Source organism: Nansenia antarctica, assembly GCF_963989245.1.
Source record: "Nansenia antarctica genome assembly, chromosome: 12".
Classification (NCBI taxonomy): domain Eukaryota; kingdom Metazoa; phylum Chordata; class Actinopteri; order Argentiniformes; family Microstomatidae; genus Nansenia; species Nansenia antarctica.
In genome coordinates, this window is record NC_137682.1 from 13,939,877 (window position 1) to 13,963,805 (window position 23,929).

General features: G+C 46.1%; 1 protein-coding gene across 1 annotated transcript in view; it reads left to right on the forward strand.

The window, feature by feature from the left end:
- The first annotated feature begins 5,691 nt into the window (after nt 1-5,691).
- The window catches only part of pip4k2aa (phosphatidylinositol-5-phosphate 4-kinase, type II, alpha a), a 28,616-nt gene continuing 10,378 nt past the window's right edge, over nt 5,692-23,929 (forward strand). Inside the window, exons 1-5 of the mRNA XM_080542702.1 lie at nt 5,692-5,873; nt 16,381-16,478; nt 17,713-17,809; nt 21,833-21,985; nt 23,786-23,929. The exon at nt 23,786-23,929 is cut by the window's right edge and continues 3 nt beyond it. Of these exons, the coding sequence (XP_080398828.1) occupies nt 5,730-5,873; nt 16,381-16,478; nt 17,713-17,809; nt 21,833-21,985; nt 23,786-23,929 (636 nt within the window). The 5' untranslated portion in view covers nt 5,692-5,729. The remainder of the gene's footprint in view (nt 5,874-16,380; nt 16,479-17,712; nt 17,810-21,832; nt 21,986-23,785) is intronic.

Consider the following 23,929-nt stretch of genomic DNA (forward strand, 5'->3'; position numbering starts at 1 on the left):
CCCGACACAGGGATTTTGACTATGGGTGAATTCTGGGGGGGCTTGTGTGGTGGGTTAACATAATTCACCCCCGGAACTATGGGTTGGGAGTATTGTTCCGCACGGAAGGTTAAGTGCGTGGTACTCAAGTTGTTACATGAGTTATATAGTTACTGCTTGAAGCATGTGGTCGAGACTTGTCCATGTCTGTAAATAAACGTTTAGCTGTGACATTCGATACGCCGCCTCCGACTCCCGTCTCTCGGCACTACAACTTGAAATTTAACGCAGGTGAATGAGCTTTGTATTTACGCCCTGTGATAGCGGCTCAATTATTGAATTAAGCCAAGTGAGCAGGAGAGGGCAGAGAAGGGTGGCTTCTCGGGTAAGTTGCATTTGTAACGTTTGATCATGACAACTAACCAGGCAAATGCTTATACTGTAATAATATAATGGTCTTATTCTTATCAGGTGACATTGAAAACATGGCTGCTCACTCCCTTTGCGAACCCTCAGACACGACCGGAGGAAATCCAGTATAATTTAGCCCATGGCCGGGGCAAGGTCCGTTGTGGAGCGCACTATAGGCATGTTGAAGGGGAAATGGCGTTGCCTTGAATGAATGATCTTTATTGTCATTGTAACAGGTACAACAACATTTAAATGCAAGCCCTAGGGGCTAACAATCAAACACAGTCCTAAGATAATAAAAAACAAGAATGACACATAAATAGACATAAATAGGGGGGATATAAATAGGGGGATAAGTGAACAGCTCCGAACAGATAAGTGAAAGAGCCTTGACAGCTCCCGAGGGATATAAAGGAAGACTGAAATACAATCATAAACATCAGTTCCATTTAACTCTTGAATTAAACTCATTTATTTTGTTGCTGATAACAACATCGTTAATTTTATTACGAGCCACTTTAGTTTCACTTCGCATGAATTACAGTAAGCAGTGCGGCTCACATGCCTGTAATAACTCTGCATAACCAGTAGGTAATGTGCGTACGTCAAGTCAATACCTGACGTAGAGCTACGATCGTTTCCACAGTCAAATTGACTCACGTTGAAATTATATAAATTATATAAATCATTACGTTGACCCTAACCCTAACCCTAAAAACTAGTACAGTTTACAAAAAATAAATACTATGAAGTTAGTAAGATTATCAGATGACTCATCTTCAGTAGTTACAGTGAGGACATTTCTACGTACGACACGGGTAAGATCAAATTTGATCCAAAGTACTTTCTATAAATGAGGCCCCTGGTGGTGGAACATCTGGACCTTCCTGCTGAGGTCCGCTGACAGAGAGGCCAGACACAGCGTGGTAAACTCATGGACCACCACGTCCTCTTAGAGAATAATAGGTAGACGTTCAAAGTGCACACACACACACACACACACACACACACACACACACACACACACAAGAACAGACACACACACACGCACACACACAAAGACAAAGACAAAATAATGTGACATTTTTAGCCAGTTATTGAACGAAATGTAGATATCATGTGTGTGTTTTTTTTGTCTGCGTGGCTCTAAACACACAGAGCAGTGACATACGTACCTTCAGGTGACAGCTTGGCGATGATGGATGGGATGACATCTAGTTTCTTCAACAGTCTCTTTACGTCCCCTTTCGAAGAGAGCAGGAACAGGGAAAACACTTTTCTTCTGAATCGCATGCTGGTTTATGTATTCCATAAAGATAGACAGATACAGAGAACCTTTTTACAGGTGTCACAGAAATGCGCAACTTAATCTGACTTATATATCTCATACCTTAAGTAAGCTATGCGTGACAGACAGACAAACAGACAGACAGGCAGGCAGGCAGGCAGACAGACAGACAGGTGACTACACAGAGACAAGGGGTTTGGATCTCACCATTGGCAGCCATGACACCCAGGGCCATGAAGGCGTTGCGGCGTACCAGTTTGTCTTCATGGGAGATGAGGCGAGACAGAGGCTCCACTGCCCCCAGTCGCAGCAGAGAGCTCCTGTTCTCATCTCCTACCACCAGAGGGCGATAGAGAGACACAGTAATAACAAGGTATCACAGAGTGCACCAATAGGTATTCTGTACACTCTTGAATGTGACCTGACTTGCTGCTTCACTCAAGTATCCTCTGACTGTCTAATGTCATTGGATAGGTGAAAGCCATACACCCATTGCACATCAGTGTTCACACTGCATTGTCAAAGGATTCAGTTTAAAGCCAAATCTCAAGAAAATACTTTTAAGATTCAACCAGGACCATTGTTGCTTTCACCTATCAGGTGCGTTTAGATTGGTAGTCATAAAAGAGACATGGATACTAAGTAGGAGAGTGAGCAACAATGCACACGTGTGTGTGTGTGTGTGTGTGTGTGTGTGTGTGTGTCACCTCTCCATTCCACAGTCTTCATAAGACCGTCTGTGGGTACAGAGATGTCCTAATGACACACATTAGCTCTATTCTGTCACTGATATGTAGCTTATAAAAGGGGTCAGATACCTTTCGCTGCACATTTGTAGATGGCTTCACAGGCTTTGGCCAAAACCTCCTCCTCAGGTGAGTTAAGCATAAGCACTACGGTGCCTGCCTTCTAACTCTCTATGGGCAGGGGGTCAAACTGGTCACTGTGTGTGTGTGTGTGTGTGTGTGTGTGTGTGTGTGTGTGTGTGTGTGTGTGTGTGTGTGTGTGTGTGTGTGCGCTGTACAGTCACAAATGTAAATTAATGACTCCCAATGAACTGATTGCACTGATAGTGTAATGTCTTTAGTGCACCTGACTTTGTATTTATTGTGGACATAAATAAAGCATTTAAAATGTGTGTGTGTGTGTGTGTGTGTGTGTGTGTGTGTGTGTGTGTGTGTGTGTGTGTGTGTGTGAGAGAGAGAGAGAGAGAGAGAGAGAGAGAGAGAGAGAGAGAGAGAGAGATAATATAATCAACTGTGTAGCCTAAGTGTAACAGTTTTGTATAAGGACATTTGAATTGACATCTGACAAATTAATCTCCCATCACAGCAACATCTTACCACATCCTTGCATGGAGGCTCCCTCTCTTTCTTCACCTTCTCCATTCTGAAATAAGAAACAACACTAGTACAGCTAGCTAGCTGGTAAAGCACAATAGCCGGTAGCTAACCTGAACTGAACTTGGTTAGATCGGTTAGTTGGATGGGTAGCTAGCTGTTAACAAAGATTTTAATGTGCCTTGTTAATCACACTTAGCATAAATGAGGAGGCTTTAGGTAATTTATGACGCCAGTCCTAATTACCATTTGAATAATTAACAATTTCTTACCTGTTTTCAACTGTCAGGATGGTCAGTAGCGTCTAGGTTTTCAGCAAGCTAGGCAATTAGCAGCAATGTTTTGGAAAGAGAGGGTAGACATTTCGTTGCTAAGCAACGGATGCCACGTTTTTGCGGACCTCGATGGTGGTGAAGGATTAGATTGTCTTTTAAAAAAAACAATATAATAATCCAGGGGAAATAATATCTAATATGTGCCATTGGCAATTGACTAATCGCTCTGGTCACTTGCCAAACACCATGGTGAGATAAGTGGGCTATGACTTGGCAATACAAAGACTAATTTACATAATATGTGATATGATATTATCACATAGAAATGTTTGCCTTGTGGGCCTCTTTTGCACGCGTTGCTTTAATGCTGACAAAAGAAGAATTTGCAAAGATAAACTGGCTAGATTTCTCTGGCTGGAAGACCAATTTCATGAGAGCATGAAACTTCTTTGATGAATATAAGTTCTCTTAAATGTCTTATTGTATTATGCCCAAATACATAATTAAATGTGGATCAAACAGATAAAGATCACACACATACAATATAATGCAATACAATACTGAAGATTGTACTACAGAACAATACAATGCACTGTACAATAATGGTGGTTTAGTTTTCCTTATCTGATGGCGCATTAATACTTCTCATACACTTTGCATGATGGTAGTAAATGTTACAAATGTATGTGTGTTTTGCAGTCTTTTGTTGAAATGAAATTGTATGTCGAGCTAGTCAGGCCGCTTAACAAAAGTGAATACTAATTGGGACAGTGTGTGATAATGGTCCTGTACTCCATGTTAGAAATATTACAAATGTGTAGGCCTATGTATGTCTCTGACGGTGCTGTACCTTTAAGCGGTGGCCCATCTTCTGCAGCGCAAGGCTCTTGGCATGAGAGTGAGTCATAAAACAAACGAGCTCCACACCACATCAGCATCAGGAGCAGACTGAGGTTTCTCTTCTGAGATGCACTGACACAGCAGCGCCGCTGGAAACAGCAGACTCTGCACCAAAACCCAAACGACCTCTAAAGGCATTACCTCCGGCGGTGGGTGCGGGACACTGTCACCCCTGTCACTCCACTGCCACCGGTCTGACTGCCTCAGATTAATCTCAAATGAAGGCTCGGGGATGGAGGTGCTCTGTGTTCACGTCAAGGCATATTTTATGGCTTTATTACACTAATGCATTATCAGGGGGGTTGCAAAAACGGTATGGATGGACACACACACACACACACACACACACACACACACACAGGGAACTGGTCAAGGGTTGAAAATGTAATTATATAAGTAAAGGCCAACAGGCTTATTATCACTCGATATCTGAGATTATGTCACTATCTTTTTGAGAGGGGGGGAAATAGCATAGAGAAGGATGGTGGTGGATGGATGGGCAGCAGCGAATCAGAGCGCGCGGGAGTCAGAACGTCGATCTGTCTGTCTGCGCGAGGGAGCGGAGCGTCACCGCCCCCGAGCTGTCAGTTGACATGACAACACCGAACAGGAAGCCTCGGAGGAGTACATTCATATCTGAGGAAACCGTAGTTTTTAGATTTCGTCTCTACTATCAGACTATCACTGGGATAACGGTTGGGACATTTCGGGATGACATTTTCGGTCATCTCTCGTCGGGAGAATTGACCAGCTGAAAGCGTAGGAGGAGGGAGTGAGAAAACCCCCAGCTAGGACTTGACTGACTTAGCCAGCGAGCTAGCTTAGCATAGGTTAGCCCCACTGCGGTCTCTGCCGTCTGCCTTAGCTCGCTAGCTTAGCATAGGTTAGCTTAGTAGCTAGGCAGCGAAGGGAAGGGAAGGTCGGAGAGGAGAGTGCTGCTGCTGGAAGTGGAGGAAAGAGATAAGAGAACATTGGGGGTTTTCTTAGATGGGGGTTAGTTAGCGAAATAATTGATGAGGTTGCAGGTTGACATTTCGTTTTTCGTATTTCGTATTCCCGGCTTACGTTTCTGTTTATTATTTTTAGAAATTGCCCGAATGCAAAAGGAGTATCCAAGCCCACTGTTAGGGGGTTAGTGTGCTAGCTGGTGTGCTAACCTAACGGCAGGGCTGTGAGGGCTGGCGGGGCGCGGGGGGCTGGAGGCAGGAAGAGGTGACTCAGGCTACGATGTCGGGGGGAAGTCTTGGCGTATTAACGTGGAACTTTAGCTGAAAACACACACAACAGTGCAATTTATCGCTTAGAGAGGACCGAACCAGCCTTCAACTCTTTCCAACCATATTGGGCTAAGGACAGTAAAAGCAGAGACAAATACAAAAACAAAAAAAATAGGCTTGATTTCGAGGCTGCTAGCTTAAATAGCTCAGATAAATGCATCACAGAGTGTCAGTGGTAACCATTGAGAGGCAAGCTGGTGGCCGCTCATAGCGATCTGTCACTGAGGGATATTTAGCCCATTTTTTAGTATTGATAAAGATGGCTACGGCAGCGAGCAGCATTGCCGCAGCTATTGCGAGCAAGACGAAGACCAAGAAGAAACATTTCGTGGCTCAGAAAGTCAAACTCTTCCGTGCCAGCGATCCTCTGTTGAGCGTGCTGATGTGGGGAGTCAACCATTCGGTGAGTAATCGGGGTCGATCAGACCCACGTATCGGGTCTTTATGACCCACGTATGAGCCTACATACATACATAGTGGTTTAGAATGTGGTTGACAGGCGCCTACCTGAGGTGACAGTGGGTGACAGTCCTGTCAATGCAAACGAGCGGCTAGTCACACCAGACTTGATTCTGAATTCCAGTTAGGTTGGCTTTGCATAGTGGTTTGGCAGTTTTTCTATTACCAGATAGCTAAGTGGGCTTTTCAGCGAGGTCTATGTACACACTACACTGTCTCTAGTGTCGTCCATCGTACCACTGGGTACAATGTATGAACTTGCTGATTTGTAATATTTGTTTTACAGTTCTAAATCTGAAATATTAGATCTGAGAATACAGAGTGTGTGTGTGTGTGTGTGTGTGTGTGTGTGTGTGTGTGTGTGTGTGTGTGTGTGTGAGGATGCAGTGGATGTGTGTGTCATGCCAAATGGTATAGGCCTATCTCTCTCTCTGTGTGTGTCTGTGTCTGTGTGTGTGTGTGTGTGTGTGTGTGTGTGTGTGTGTGTGTGTCTGTCTGTCTGTCTGTCTGTCTGTCAGAGGGCCCATTGGTGTTTCCTGTTGTGTATAAGCTCTCAGGGCCCAGTGTCATGAGAGAGCAGATCTTCCCATGCAAGAGAGTTTATCGCTGCTCCCTGCCTTTTCCTTACTGTAAAGTCAGAGCCGTATTCTGAAGATAAACTGAAGACCTAGCCTACTTCATGTTAGGGTTAGCAAATATCCTCACCCTCTAATCTGCTTCTAGAGTACAATAATTGTCTTCCGTTGCCAACATTGTGCACTTTCACATTCTAAGTCCATGCCACCCCCCCCCCCCCAAGGCAGCAAACCTAGGGGAAACACTGGTATCCATCTGTCAACTCTCTTGAAAGCTACACTGGCCCTTTAAAAGAGGAGACCATTCGTTTACTGAACACTTTTATCTGCTATGTTTAATTGGAGACTACAGCCGTCTTCAAGTAAACTGAGGGGTTTAAAAAAAGTGAGCAGCTGAGGTCATGTATTACATTGGCCTGAAACTATTACCCCAGCCCAGCCAGTAGAGAAATATAGAGGTTGGTTTAAACTGAAGTACGATGCACAAGAATAAACCTGGGCTTGGTCGTTTCTAACGTCAGACTTCAGCCGAGCCCATGCACATGGTGTACTAATAGGCTAGGTCATCGACCTGGGTTCTACCTGCAACACAGGAGCCTGGACGTAGAGGCTAGGAGGTGCAGGACCAAAGTTGCCCCTAGACACTGATCTCAAGTCAGTGTTTATGTTTTCTCCCCAAATAGTGGTGGTAAGCATTTGGGGACTGAGAAGCATCATAAGCTGATCCTAGATCTGTGCATAGGGACCACCTCTACCCAGAGCAGGCCAGAGCAAGGCCTTTGTGACATAGAAGAGGCTTCAGTCACCTCTGCGTTTAGCCAGGAAGGGAACTAAGGGGAGGTTACACAGTGACTGTGCTTTTACAGTTTATGTCGTCCTCTGCACAGTGAGTTTGCTTAGGCAGGCTATGTCCTGTCTATCCTATGGGCTATCCCCCTGAATGCAACACCCATTTTTCACTGCGACTGCTCCTGTCTCTCTGTGGATTGCTTAGATGCAGAGAGCCTAGATTGCACGTTCACTTAAACTCAACTTAAACAGTGAAACTGATGAGACATTGGCCCAATCCCATTTCTTATTTTTACCCCTACCCCTCGCTTTCTCGACTTGCCCCTCAGAACAGAGTTACAAGGGGTAGTGGTTTAAATCTTCCCCTATAAAATGGGACAACCGTTCAAGACCCTGATACGTCCTCAGTAGTTAAATGTCGGGCGTCATATGCCATCAAAGGCATCAAATACGGCATGAAAATATGTCAAAATCCGGGACTGTCATGCACAAATCAGCCTTAAAACAATGTTGTAACGTTAGCTAGCTAGCTAGAGACATCAGCATGCTAGTGATTTTTTTGTTATTCCTGTTGTAAAGAAAAGGTCTATAATACATTAAAATGACATTAAAAGAAAATAGTTGCATTTGTGGTTTTCTTTTGTTGCTTGTGCATTAGCTGCACTATCTTGCAGATGCTGGGAGATTTCTCATAACACTCGATTTCGAGTGTGCCTCTGAAAAAACTCTGTTTGGAGGGCCATTTAAGCCCTACCCCTTCGCCCTATTCCTTTATCCCAACAAGAATCGGGACACCCTGCCCTTACGCATGAACGCGCAAAACGGAGGGGTTGGGGCAAGGGGTGTGTTGGGTTTGGGCCGTAGTCTGAAACCTGAACTGATTTCATGCCCCAGAGGCAGTCTCCTAGGCCCGAGCTCAGACAGTGTGTGCTAATGCAGCCTGGACGTGGGTTATTGATGCCCAGCCAGTGACATGTTCAAACTCCTCTTTGTCGGTTTCCCAACACAGTCCAGGACGACCAACATTTTCCCTTTTTGATGCCTGAAGCGACTTACTGTGTGATCATCATGGTAGGGAGATGGAAAAAAAAGACTCTTTCTTATTGCACTTCTGCAACAACTCAGTTGTAAGTCAATGCTAGTCAGGGTTAGGGAAAGTATAGGGACAGGGAATACGTGTGTACGGTGGTAGTTTGGAGAGGGTTCGTTTGAAAGCACTCCCTTGGGTGGAAGGCACAGACTTCTCGCCCCAGGTTGGAGTAGGGGGTCCTTCGGAATGTCTGCTAACGATGGAACACTGGAATGGAATGGGGAGAGGGGGAGGCTCGAGAATGCAGCCAGCTAGTAGAGCAATGCAGAGGCGCGCGCACAGACACACACAGACACACACACACACACACACACACACACACAGAGGCAACGAAACAGAACCCTCCTTATCTCCTCAGGGGCCTATCAATCAAACCCATCCACTTCCTGGAAACCAGCCAGCGCACTGCATTCCTACAGCTGGAGCATCATGGGAAACCAGTGACATCGCTCGACACAACTAAGAGACACTACATGTGCCGTTTTGGTAAAGTAACAATACTTAATAGCTGGTGAGTTAGTAAGTAGGCCACACATGACTCATCAGCTGTTTCTTCTTAATCTAGGCCTATGCTAAGCTTCTGGGGTGAGCTGCATTTTTGGTTTGAAAGTGCCATATTTCCGTCCTCTCTCGGCCTGTGACATCATTTCTGCTGCCGCTGGATCATGATTGGTGGCAACGCGAGACAACACTCTTGTCTCTAATCCCTTAATCCTCTAGGGGGGGTGGGGGAGAGAAGACGGATCTGAAGACTCAGTCTCACACCCAAACCCTCTGAAGAGACATTCGCTAGTCACTCTCTTAGGACCTTGAAGATGGAAGACTCTCTCTCTCTCTCTCTCTCTCTCTCTCTCTGCTGAAATAAAGCCTTTTCCCAGTGGACTGGGTAGCATTAGGGCCTTCTCTCAGAGTAACCACCAACACCGGTCGGTGACTCACTCAGGCTGAAGGGACTTGGCCCCAAAACCCGAGGCTCGTCCAGTGGAACGGTGGCACACTCTGGTCCTCCGTCCACCACAGCTCTCTGTGATGAATCATGCATGCAGCTGTTAGCTCCCCAATGGCTCTCCCAGCCCCCCTGTCTCCTCCCAGGTCCTCCCTCAGCTCCCTGACCCCTCCACAGGGATAGTGCTCCATGCTCTCATTATCAGGTCCCTGATCCCTACACTGACAGAGTGAGGGGACGAGAGTGGTCACATGGTGACGACAGAGCATTCTCAAATCGAACTTGTTTCTATTTTTCAGACGCAGCGGGGGGGGGGAGATGCACTCCAGCAGTGTGGAAGAATGACAATGGGATTGGGAGTGTTAAATAATTATCGCAGTGAGTGCGCGCCTGTCGTTTGGCACTCGCACACTCCGTGTTCCAAGAACCGGGTGAATGGATTTCAGGAGCAGGCTGACATGCATGGGTAGATGTCGAGCATCAGTTTAATTTACATAATCAAGTTCACTCTCAGTCGCAACAAAAATGAATGATCGATTTTCTTTTAACTTGATTTCACTGTCATTGAGCTCTTTAATGTCTCTCTCTCTCTCCCTCTCCCCTCTTTCTCTCCCTCTCTCTCTACTTTTCTATGCTCCCTTTTTTCTCCGTGGGCTCTGTGCAGTACTTCCCCTCTCACCAATCTTTTCTTCCTCCCTTTCTTCTCTCTCTCTCTCTCCCCCCTTCCCCCTCATTCTTCTCATCTCCCTCTTTCTTTCTCCTATTCCCCTTCTTTGTCATCCCCTCTCCCCCAGAATTCCCCCCCCCCTCTCTCTCTCTATTAGAGTGGCTGTGTCAGGGTCTGTTGATTGCATAAGAGGGTTTTTCTATAAATAGCCACAGGAGCGACCTGCAGCTAAGATGTGGTGAATATGGGTGAGGAGTAGAACTGGGAACAAGGGGATCCCACAAAGGGCCCAGATTCGCCAGGCCAACCGCCAAGCACATTGGTGTGGTTGTGGGTGGGTGGGTGGGTGTGTGTGTCTGTGTCTGTGTGGGTGTGTGTGTGTGTGTGTCGGGGGGGGGGGGGGGGGGGGGTTGTGGGTGGGTGGGTGGGTGGGTGGGTGTTTGTGATGTGCGCGCACAGTGTGTGTTTGCACATTAGAGCAGCACAAGGTCCTTCCACGCGGTCTCTCTCACCCACTGTGGTCGGGGAGGGTTAGAGGCAGCAGCAGCTTGGTTCACCGGGGGAGAGGTCCTCTTCCATGCACAGACGGGACCCTTGCTAAGGCTCTCATATTTGCTGGCCCTGCCACAGACACACTCCTCCCTCTGCCCTCTACTCCTCCTCAGTGTGTGTGTGTGTGTGTGTGTGTGTGTGTGTGTGTGTGTGTGTGTGTGTGTGTAGCTTTACAGGAAGGGTGACATTGGACTGACATTGGACATTGAACTGAAGCTGAGCTACCCAGGGTAGAGGTGTATGTAAATGGCATGAAACAGCATCACAGCATCACACATGACATCCGTCACCATAGCGACTCTTTGACTGATGGCTGCTACTGTAGGCACAGAGCCTCTGTGATGAGAATAGAATACATGAATACAGTGATGCTGATGATTAGCAGCCCACAAGTGTGTGAGTGTGAGAGAGGGTGTGAGTGCGATTGCCGCGCCTAACAGTGGTAGGCCCTGGCGGTCTGTCCTCATTAAGGCTGACCTCTGTGTGCTGTGGGTGGGAACAGAGGGAGTAATGAGAAAGAGAGAGTGAGGGGTGAGTGGAGAGAGAGAAATGAGAGAGAGTGAGGGGTGAGTGGAGAGAGAGAGAGAGAGAGAGAGAGGGGGAGGTGAGAGGAAATTAACAGAGCTTTTTAACAAGACCCCACTGCAGGGCTACCGCTGACCCTGAAACAGAGAGGGCTGCTGTAGCCGTCACAGGATTAGCCTAGCTAGCCATGCTACACCAGTCAGTGATGCTAGCCATGCTACACCAGTCAGTGATGAAACAAACTCAGTGTTACACACACACACACACACACACACACACACAAACACACCGTCTTTGTTGGTTAATATTACCGGTGGTAACGTAGGTCTTTGATGTGTGCTTTAAAAGCACAGTTTGGGAACAAATTAATACCACAGTAGACAGTGATGAGACGATGTGTAGTGACAGGCGTCATTATGACACAGAAAATCTTCATTTTGGTGCCGACCATCATGTTGACATCGTAGTGTCATACATAGTGTTATACTTCTCTATCAGGTGGAAGCAGAGACCTGATCTTTTTTTTTATTTTTATATATATATACATAAATAACAATTCTTGCTAACATTTTCTTTAAGGAATAATGTTGATGTTTAGCCTACTATGTTGTTGATGGTACTATTTCTATAGTACCTATGTCATTTACACCCTGCAGTGAATAGGCCTGCAAACATGGTGTAGTAGGGCGATGTCATTGCATTGTTAATAGGCCAGTGGAAGGTCAGGTCTAGTGCCAGGGACACAATACAACCAAGGCTGTGACATGTGACCTTTTAAAGCTCATTAATATCCAGGCTGCTCCCAGGAAATGTCTGGTTAATTTCCTGTCAAAGATACTCCAAACACAGGCATAGTGACGCTTCACACCTCACAACACACACACACACACACACACACACATACACAGTGACACAAACACACATAACACCCACACATTCACACTGACACAATCACACACCACACACACCATTTCTGAGTTGGTTAATGTTGCCTGTCAAGTAGGTCCTTGATGTGTGCTTTAAAAGCACAGCTTTCGGAACAAAGCGTGAAATGTGTGTGTGTGTGGGGGGGGGGGGGGGGGGGGGGGGGTTGGTGCATGCGCACTATGTCATGGCGGGGCGGAACACTGTAATTGTTCTAATGGTGTGAAATTAGGCCCAGATTGATATATAACATTACAGGTTCCAACGAACACAGTGAAGCCTTGCTACAACACAGTGACTCTTTAGAGGGAAATGACTGTAATTAGAAGCCTAGTAGCCTCAAGCCTGTTCACTGCTATGGGCCGCCACTGACACAACTAATTCCACCACCCTCACTTATGTGGCAATAAAAGGATCGTTGTTGGCTTGAGACCACGACTGCTAGAGTGAAAGCCGGGTCTTGAATGTGTGTGTGTGAGAAAGAGACACGATTTGAATGACGTGACACATTTCTATGATTTCGGTTCCAGCCCCACGGGTACCAACGTTCTGACACACAGGTACCAACACTCTGACACCTCAGTCAAATAAAGTCTTAATATCAGGGAATATGCAGAGAAAACTATTAACACCCGCCAAATGTTGGCATTGGCGTGTAAAAGCTGCAAATCTTTCCAGCCACTTTGGTGGGTAGCCAACAAAGGTTTGTGAATACTGTGCTTCAATTGAATACGGTGCTTCAAACGACACTGGTGCGATCTGCAATGTACCTTTCGCTAAGCCATGCCCCAAAATAGAAATTGTCATTTCATATCACAGCAAAAGTCAACACAGGCAGAAAACTCGGACAAACAACTCGCTACGCTAATATCTGATGGTGAAAAGCTTCTAGACTAAATGTTCTTGTTGTCTTTAAAAAAACATGTCTATAACTTACTTGTAAATCAGACATTTGAACTCCCGCCATTGTAAGTCATTGAATGTCATTCAGTCACGGTCGGTCAGTCAGTCATTGTCAGTGAAGTATTTGAGCGAGCGTTTGTTTGTCTGAGTTTTTTTTTTGGGCTTAGCGATAGGTCTATTATGGTCATGTGACAACCCCTGCTGCTCCTTCCAGCTGACTGTAACTGCTGAGCATCACACGCCTCTCCTGACTTTCAAACCCCCCCCCCCCCCCCAATGTTGGGGATGATAGTCAATTGTCTACAGTGGGCTTGTTCATGTTCTTCAATGTATGGACATTGCAATCATTGGATTTATCGGGACGTTACCCACTGAGCACTCGGGAACAGTGAATCGGGTACGGTGCTCAACTTGTCCAGCCTCGCACTATGTGCAATGAATATGAATATAAAAAGTAAATATATTTGCATGAATATCAATATAATACGAACAAAGATATTATGTAGGCTACATTGTGATGGGTACAGGACAAGGGAGAATAAGATATGTGCATTCTTTGTGTGCACTCACATTTACGTGAGGTAATATTTATTTTCATCCTTCTGCCGTTGGCATTTCTCCAGTTTCTATGCGTACAAAAATTGCGGGACAATGTGCTTACGCAAGCTTTATAAATGAGGCCCCAGACACCTTGGCTGGTAGACCAAATGTGAATGTGATCCCCCTGCTCCTCTGTCCTGTGTTCCTCCACTGCAGCAGCGAGCCGTCACCAGGTACAGGCAGCTGCTCGTGTTTATTCTCTCTCTGTCGGTGTTCTGAGAGATAACGCTGACTGAGCACATCTTCCTCCTCACACTTCCTGTCCACCGTAGCGCGCTCACTCGGCTCTCTCACTCGGCGGAAAACCAGCCTCCGTCACCATAGCGACAAACAGGAAGCAGTCGGGGTTGAAACTCGGCCGCTGTGCGCCACTGATAGCCGCAGAGAGATAAGCGCTCGCTCGCTGACGTCGGAGGAGCCCTTCTTCAACACTGAAACAAAACATGACAGGAGTGAAGATGAGCTCTCAGCCGCTCTCTCTCGCTCTCTCTCTCTCTCTCTCTCTCTCTCTCTCTCTCTCTCTCTGTGTACCGCCGAGCGTCGGTCAGAGATCACAAGGCCGACCACGAGATGTAATGGATGTGATCTGTGTTGCACTGCCTGCTGGTTACAGTATGTCGAGTGGCAGGCAGCTGCTGTAGCGTTCGCCATTCACTCTTGTTCAAAAACACGAGAGGGGGGCCTGGCGTTAAACCTTCTCAGCACAGAATGACGTTGAAATGATGTGGAAAGTTCGATCATCAAGGCTTCATGGCCTCCTTCTTTTTGTTGTTGTTGAAGGGACAACCGGGGATGGCAGACTGGAGGGGGTGGGGGGGAGGGTAGGGGGGCTGAGGTTTCATTAGAAAGAGAAAATAAGTTGTTTCTCAGCCCCTATAATGCATGGCTGTCTCGCTGCCTGTGGCTGTTTTCCTCTAGCAGTTTGGCTCCGTGCCAATGTGCTGCTTGGGGGGGGGGGGGGGGGGGGGGCGCTCATACTAGAGGGCTATAGGTGGTGGGGGGGGACTATCTCTCTGTCTGCATTCACAGAGGTCATGTAAGTCTCCCGAATATGAGCCTCACCTGGTTTGCATTTATAAGCGTGTGTGCGTGCCTATGTGAGAGGGTGTGTGTGCGTCCGTGTGCTCCATCATCATCATCATCATCATCATCAGTCAGTGACAAAAGAAGGGGAGTGTTTGTGTGGTAGGCAAGGCTGCATAGGAGGCTTTGTCTTCTCTTCAGCCTGTTTTTGTCAAACAAAGCTTTGTGATGAAGAGATGTCCCCTCCTGAAGTTACCCAGGATGCATCAGTCTCTCTGGGTTGACGTTGGCGCCGGTTCCTAGCACACTAGGGCACTGAGAAAACTATGTTAAAGAGTCTACAGTTACAATCTGATCCATCGCTCTCTCTCTTTAAGCTGTGGGCCTAGATCCAGTTCAGCATGCTAAAGCCTCAAGCCAAACCGAACTGATCTGTACTGGGCTTAGCCCGGTTATGCTTCTTCCACCTCCACAGGTGCAGAAACAGTGCCAGAAAGCACAGTGTGAAAGGAAAATAACGGAGCCAGCAAGCACAGTGCAGCCAACTCTATTCTGTGAATCAAGGGTTTTGAAGAGATCCGTGTTTTATTGTCTGAATCGTGTGTGTTGGTGCCAGGCTGGAACAAAACTGTGCCAAACCCCCCAACCCATGATGTGTTCAGAGGACCCGGGTTTGTGTCTGTCTCTGCACTCCACTTGACCCACTCAACCACATGAAAGCTGTAATACCATATAAGGTCATTTATACATCGTACTGGGTGGGCTTGTCCTTCGCAATATGAGACGTAATCTTACTTCAGGTTAAAAAAAACTAAGAAAACAAAGTACGAAAAGCAGCTCACTACGCAACTGTGGCGGCGACGGGGCTGTCTATAACGTTCTGAATTTCGGCGACCAGCGGGCAGGGGATGAGTGAAAGTGAAGATGTTACCCCCTCACCACCACCACCCACCCCCAATTCCTCAAAGTCGGCTTGATACGATTTTTTCATCATTTTCCATCATCAGGGAGGAGGGGAAAGTCAAGCTGAGTTGGTGTTCCACGCCATCTGTCGTGTTGATCCTGCTGCATTAGGAGAAATCTGCCTCCCTCCCGAGTGAAAGATTGGCACCGTCCACTCAGCAGCTGCTAAGACATTGTCATACGATATACCTAAAGGCTTTACACTTGATTGCATTTTAGCCGTGGCGAATGTGCTGGTATGCACAGAGATGACATCGAATGACACCCGACACTCGTGTCTCCAAAACGTGGTCCCCTGTCTCGTCTTCAGCAGACTTCTTGTATGTAAGGGTGGGTGCTATATTAAGTAGTAGTTAATAAAACCGTAGACAGACTGTGGACTATTTATAGAGACCTGAGCAGCCAGCACCCAGTGACACACACACACACACACACACAGAGAGAGAACGAGAGAGAGAGAGAGAGAGAACGAGAACGAGAGAGAGACAATCTGTGCCGTAGTCACGTCTGCTGATGCCAGCTCCTTACTCCAGAAATGTGGAGGTTGGCAAGCTAGTTTTATGCCTCCCCATAAAACCCTTCCTGTGTCCTGTGTGTCGAATTTGAAGTTGTCTGCAAAACAGAAATGGCCTCCAACCGCCGAAATAAAGAAGGCCAAACGAAGGTCATTGTGACGTGACCCTGTTATTGACTGTAATAGATAGCCACTATGGCTGCTGTGCCCGAAGGTGATTGGATGAAAGGGGATGCGTGTACAAGATGCTTGGCTAGGACAAGGATGTAGCGTCTGTACCGGCATGACTCTGCATGTGAAAGCAGAAGCCTTCCAGAATACTCAACACCGGCTCTTTCTCTCTCACTTCCCCCACCACCCCTTCTCTGATTGGTCCACAGATTAATGAACTGAGCCATGTTCAGATCCCCATCATGCTCATGCCTGACGACTTCAAGGCCTACTCCAAGATCAAGGTGGACAACCACCTCTTCAACAAGTGAGTACACACACATACACACACACACACACACACACACACACACACTCACACACCATCAAGCCACTCAGAGTAGGAAACAGTGAATAAGTGCTGTGAAAATTCAGAAAGGGACGCACAAATTTGGTGCTACTTGTAAGCATATCAATACAAGTTATCTAGATTCTCTAGACCAAGCTTTACTCTGCAAGTATGCAGGAGTCCTCAAGAGGCCTCTCGTTATGAGTTACTGATAGATGGCGGCACGTGCGATACACACACTTTTCGGGACAGGAGAGATGTTTTACAAACATTTGACGTGCAGAACCTCCTTAAAAGATAACAGTTGGATGTGGATGGCATCATTTTTATCACTTCCCCAATTGTGGGAAGGTATTTCGCCCTCCCTGGAGAAATGAAAATAATCCTTGCGCTTTTTGGCAACAGGGAAAATAATACAGCAGAGCAATACAGCGATCTGGCTCTATCACAGCTCCATTAGCAGCACAATAACTCCCAACATTCAGTAATTACAGCACCACGCATCATCTGAAGATGTTATTGATTTCCCCACCACTCAACGTCAAACGAACCGCTAACAATCTGCCTGCCTTCATGCATATGGATGTGTTGTAACCCCTTAACCGTGAACAAAACATGATGGGGTGTTGCTGTTGTGATGATTAGGCTTGATAAACCAGGAACATGATTTACCCTCAAGTTGAACCAAAGGCGGTATCAATCATCCATTATGTTTCTGGGACATGGGAATGGGATGGAACTCATACATCATACATTTTTATCCTTTTTCGGATCGTTCCTTACAGTTTGCTCCCATATCAGGCCCTTTGCTGCTCTGAATATGTCCTCAAATCACAGAGAAGCTCATTCACCAGAGTGGGTCCTACTCACCGTGTGAGTTAGAAGCGTAATAACGCGCTTCCACTGGCGACTGAGCTGTGAGTGTTCTGTAGTCATCATAAAGGTGACTTAATGACGCACTTCCACGGTAGGAGTGACACATTTTGGTCTGGGATGTTATTGGCTTAGGCTTTATTTAATGTTGCAGTTTCCAGACTTCCATAAGCACAGGGACAGAAAAAAAACATGGCCCTACACATATTATGTGTCACCAAATGATATCACTACAGAATGTAGGCCGGCTACTTACCTCAGTAATTGGTTATAATGATTCAGTGTTTTATATACAGTTGATAAACATGTATATTGATATTGTGTGTGTGCGTGTGCACAGGGAGAACATGCCGAGCCATTTCAAGTTCAAGGAGTACTGTCCTCTGGTGTTCCGTAACCTCAGAGAGAGGTTTGGCATCGATGACCAAGACTTTCAGGTACGACACACACACACACACACACACACACACACACACACACACGGCTACACACACACATACACATACACACCGGCGTAAGCATACTAACACACACACACATACACACACACACACACACACCAGCATACGCATACTAACACACACACACACACACACACACACCAGCATACGCATACTAACACACACACTGGTGTACGCATACTAACACACGCACACTAACACACACACACACCAGCATACGCATACTAACACACACACACACCAGCATACGCATACTAACACACACACTGGTGTACGCACACTAACACACACACACACACACCATCATACGCATACTAACACACACACACACACCAGCATACGCATACTAACACACACACACACACCAGCATACGCATACTAACACACACACACACACACACCAGCATACGCGTACTAACACACACACACACACACCAGCATACGCATACTAACACACACACACACACACGGCAGCATACGCATACTAACACACTCACTGGTGTACGTATACTAACACACACACACACACTGGTGTACACACACACACTCACGCACGTGCACACACACACACTGATGTACATAACACAAACACTGGTGTACTCATACTAACAGACACACGCCAACGTACACATACTAACACACACACTGGTGTAGGTATACTAATACACACGCACCAATGCACACCTGCGTACAAACACTGACACGCAGGCACGCACGTGCATGCACACACCTCTCTCTCACACACACCCACACACACAGAGAGAGAAGCAGACTGAAAATTCCCCTCTGCAGCATTCTTCTCTTCTCCTCTTCAGGGGCGTAGCCAGTTAATTTTCAGGAGGGAGACACAGGAGGAGGGGGGCGGGCAATTTAACATTTCAATTGGGGGGGGGCAGCCAAAAGCTCCCCCCAAAAAAATTTGGGTCATCACTTCACCAACCTCTCTCTTCAACATTTAGACTACTAAGTGGAAACAATTACTTTTCTTAAATAGTACAGTTAGGCTACACAGAGTATTTATGTCTTCATAGTGTTTTTGTTGGCTACATTAACTCTTTCACCTTGTAAGCGAGGTGCATATGACCTTTTCATTTTGCACTGCCAACATTAAAACTCTGATTGACATGTCCCCTTGTTTATGATATTCTCATCAACATATGTCATGTAATTAGTAAGCTCAGCAACAGTAGCTGTAGTCATATTAAGTGGGTGCAATGTATTGTGCAAGAATAACACTATTTACAGCGCTAAAAATAAAAAAAATAAAAATTTATAATTAAAAATAATTGAAGAAGATATGCCTCCTGAGTCCCACTGCCTGATCGCCGACCACATTCGCAGACCGACACACACCCCCGTCATTCATCCCGGTTACTTTCACTTTTGAATCCCGGTTGAATCACTTTTTCCTCACTTTTGAATTCCATGACAAAAGTTAAACCATAACTTACCGGAGGGCTACAATCAAAATGACACATCCCCTTGTTCCTTCGGAAGAGGAGAATCTAGCAGACACATCCCTGTGTTCCTTAGGAAGAGGAGAATCTAGCAGACACATCCCCTTGTTCCTTAGGAAGAGGAGAATCTAGCAGACACATCCCAGTGTTCCTTAGGAAGAGGAGAATCTAGCAGACACACCCCCTTGTTCCTTAGGAAGAGGAGAATCTAGCAGACACATCCCCTTGTTCCTTAGGAAGAGGAGAATCTAGCAGACACATCCCAGTGTTCCTTAGGAAGAGGAGAATCTAGCAGACACATCCCCTTGTTCCTTAGGAAGAGGAGAATCTAGCAGACACATCCCCTTGTTCCTTAGGAAGAGGAGAATCTAGCAGACACATCCCTGTGTTCCTTAGGAAGAGGAGAATCTAGCAGACACATCCCTGTGTTCCTTAGGAAGAGGAGAATCTAGCAGACACATCCCCTTGTTCCTTAGGAAGAGGAGAATCTAGCAGTGTTGCAGGAGAGCTCTGAATCAAACATACGCAAAACAGCTGCTAGCAGACAGCAGACTAGTGCTGAAAACAACTTCGCTATGAACATCTAACTGCATGTTTAGCACATTGCAACATGCTAACAAAACATCAACATGCTAAAAACACATAATTAGATCACACAGTCCTTGCTTTTGAACACGTCCTAAAGCGAAAGTTTGTTTACAAGCCAATGTAATCAAAGCCATGTATTCACTTACCCAGTAGCCTATGGCAGACGATAGTTAATCCGATTCGCAAATTATAAGTATTTAAAGGGAACCCCGGCTATTAAGACATGTAGGCCTTAATACGCTCTAATTGCCATCTCCTAGCCGGGGTTCCCTTTAATAACCCTAAAACTGTTGTTGTTTGTTATATCGCGTGGGCACTTCAACACTTAAACTTCCGTAACATGAAAAAAAATGAAAACACTGTCTTCTTCAACAACATCTGCAGGTAGCTGCATATACTAACTTGAATTTGTGCGTCAAAGCACACAATGATTGACATCACTAAGAGCCAATGAAATTGGGGAGGCACACGGGATAGCCAATCCGATCGCAATCCGATCGCTTCTCTGAACTTTCACTACGTCTTTACTGCTTGACAGCACCCAACACCCAATGGGCTTTGGGGGGGCACACAGGGGGGGGGGGGCAATCAGATCACAAGGGGGGCGGGTGCCACTCGTGGGTGCCTCTTCTTCCTCTCTCTCTCTGTCTCAGCCTCTTTCTCTCCCTCCCTCTTCTCTTCCCCCCTTCTTTCTCAGTGAAGCCCTATCTATTCCCCGGGCTGGCTGTGCTGCCTGGCAGTAGGCGGGGGGGGTCAAGCTGTTCTGTCCCCCCACAGCTGTCCCTCTGTTTACATTCTGGCTGAGTAGAGGGGTGATGAGCAGGGTGGCTGTGGGCATGGGAGGGGGGCAGGGGAGGAGGAGGAGGGGGGGTAAGCCTTCCATGTTGAGCGGGAGGAGACACACAAACCCTAGAGAGGGAGGGAGAGAGAGAGGATGGATGTACGGGTGGATGTGTGGGAGGGGAGACAGACATGGAAGATATGGTAGGGGTGTGAAGCTTGTGGGCAGGAGCTGCATATACTGAGGGAGAGGACAGGGGTGGAGGGAGAGGACAGGGGTGAAGGGGGTTAGGAGTGGTTGGTAGTGGCGTGCGTGCGTGCGTGCGTCAGGGGTGCAACGGTTCTGCAACAGGGGTGCAACGGTTCGCTGTCCACGTTCCTTGTTTATATATATTTAGATTTTGTATACTATCCAATATACCAGTCATATTCTGGAATGTGTCTGAATGTTAAAGTTCCATAGGTATAAGCAAAATAAAGTAAAGTAACAGTTTGTAAATGAATAGTAGATTTTTTTTTCTCCCTGCGCACAAAACACGAACCGAAACCGTGACCCAAAAACCGAGGTTCATACCGAACCATGAACCGTTGCACCCCTAGTGTGCGCGTGCTCGTGCGCGCGTGTGTGTGTGTGCTGTGAGAGAGGGCCAGCCAGGCAGCTGTGATTGACCGACAGCAGCTGTCTCTGCCACTCACTCATGCACACACACACACACACACAGTTACAGGGTTTTCTCCCAAACAAACAAATACATGCAGATTCACAAAGACACATACTCAGGTATTGTCATACACACCAACCACCATCTATTTAATTTGGTTTTGCAGCAGCAATGACTGCTAGTCCCCCTCTCACATAATCTCTGCTCTCATCTCTCCTCTCCCCCCACATGTTATGAGTCACGGCACTGCTATATAGATTAACATAATTATTCTCTCTCTGTCTCTCTCTCTCTCTCTGTCTCTCTCTCTCTCTCTCTCTCTCTCTCTCTCTCTCTCTCTCTCTCTCTCTCTATATATATATATCTGTGTGTCTCTTTCTATATCTACATGTCTGTGTGTGTGTGTGTGTGTCTCTCTCTCTCTCTCTCTCTCTCTCTCTCTCTCTCTCTCTCTCTCTCTCTCTCTGTCTCTTTCTATATCTATGTGTGTGTGTGTGTGTGTTTCTCTGTAGAACTCTCTGACCCGCAGTGCTCCGTTGAACAGCGATGCCCAGGGGAGGAGTGGGGCGCGTTTCCACACCTCCTACGACAAGCGCTACGTGGTCAAAACCATCAGCAGCGAGGACGTGGCCGAGATGCACAACATCCTCAAGAAGTACCACCAGGTACAGCGCGCGCACACCAGTATTCATTTCGTTAGCGAAAATATTGACAAAAAATATGCGTTAACGAACTTTCTTCCCATGACGAAGACGTGATGTTGACATCACAAAATTGATCTTTGAAAATAAAAACTGTGACTAAACAATTTTTACTTTCTTTGATGAGACTAAGACGAGACTAAAATGTTTGTGGTGGACTAATGGACATTCACATTTTTAATGAATTATCTTTTTGAGTGCAGTGCATTCTTGGTTGTAGCCTGGTCTATCCATCCTCCGCACACCCATTCATTCATGCCCAGACGCGCGCACTCATTCAGCAAGAAGTGTGCCAAAGCAAACGGCTACACGATGGCTGAGGTTCAAGCACAAGCAGTTGGTATTGGTACTGGAAGAAAGAAAAGAATAGATATATGGACACACTTTAATTATAACGCAACAGAAAATAAAATACAATGCACCGTAATAGTTGAAGAGAAACGATGTGGCTTCAAACTAACTGGGAAGAACACGACAAACCTAACCGTAGTAGTAATGAGGACAACACAGCAGAATTGCATCGATGGGAGAGAGAGACTAGCTAGATATCCAGCTAAAGTACTGCAGATAAGATGAGCTATACTTTAATGATCCCCCTGGAGGGACATTTGGGAAAGCTGGACTATTAAAAAAAAGCCGTGGTATATCGTGGATATCGGCACAGCTAGCGGGGTGGTTAGGCACAACGCAAAGCGGAGTGTCGTTATATATACACTTCCTAGCTGTGCCGATATCCATGATATACCACGGCTTCTCGTTCCATAACGCTTTTATACAACGGTATAAAATATATTGTATATCTATCAATATTTCACAAAATGTTTTAATTAATGTATGTTACACTTGTTAACACTTTTAATTAATGTATTTTAATGGAACTTAATGTTTTATTGTAAGTGTATTCATCCTAGGCTTCCTGTTAAGTTCAGAATAGATTTTAAGATCTTGTTTATAAAGCTCTCACTGGCACAGCACCAGAATATCTGAAATACCTTTTGCTAGCATATCAGCCCAATAGAGCTCTCAGGTCTTCTGACGCTGGTTTTCTCTGTGCACCACATGTACAAAAGAAGAGATTTGGTGAGGCTGCATTCTCATTTTATGCACCCAAATTGTGGAATGCATTGCCAGTTTACATTAGGGATGCAACCTCAGCAAATTTGTTCAAGTCAAGACTAAAAACCCATCTTTTTAATATTGCCTTTAAATGACTAAATAATTAAATTAAGATTATATAATGATTAAAGCACTTTGAGCTGCAACATTTGCAGGAAAAGCGCTATACAAATAAAAGTTATTATTATTATTATTATCCGCTTAACAGTTGTTTATCGGTTGCTAAGCAACGGTAAGAATGTAACTTCGATAACGGTAATATATACAAACGCGGAGTACCGGTAATATGAAAAGATGTGTCAGCATTCCATTTAGCCGTGCATATATCATGGATATCAGCACGGCTGGAACGCAAACTGACCAATAGAGACAATGGACCGGATCTATCCGTTGTATAAATGCATGTTATGATATTCTGTCTCCTCTCTCTCTCTCTCTCTCTCTCTCTCTCGCTGTCTCTCTCTCTCTCTCTCTCTGTCTCCCTCTCCCTTTTCCTCTCTCTCTCTCTCTCTGTCGCTGTCTCCCCCTCTATCTCTCTCTCTCTCTCTCTCTCTGTCTCTCTCTGTCTCCCTCTCCCTTTTCCTCTCTCTCTCTCCCTCTCCCTTTTCCTCTCTCTCTCTCCCTCCCTCTCTCTCTCTCTCTCTCTAGTTTATCGTAGAGTGCCATGGGAACACGCTGCTCCCTCAGTTCCTGGGGATGTACCGCCTCACGGTGGACGGAGACGAGACCTACATGATCGTCACCCGCAACGTCTTCTCCCACCGCCTCTCTGTGTACCGCAAATACGACCTG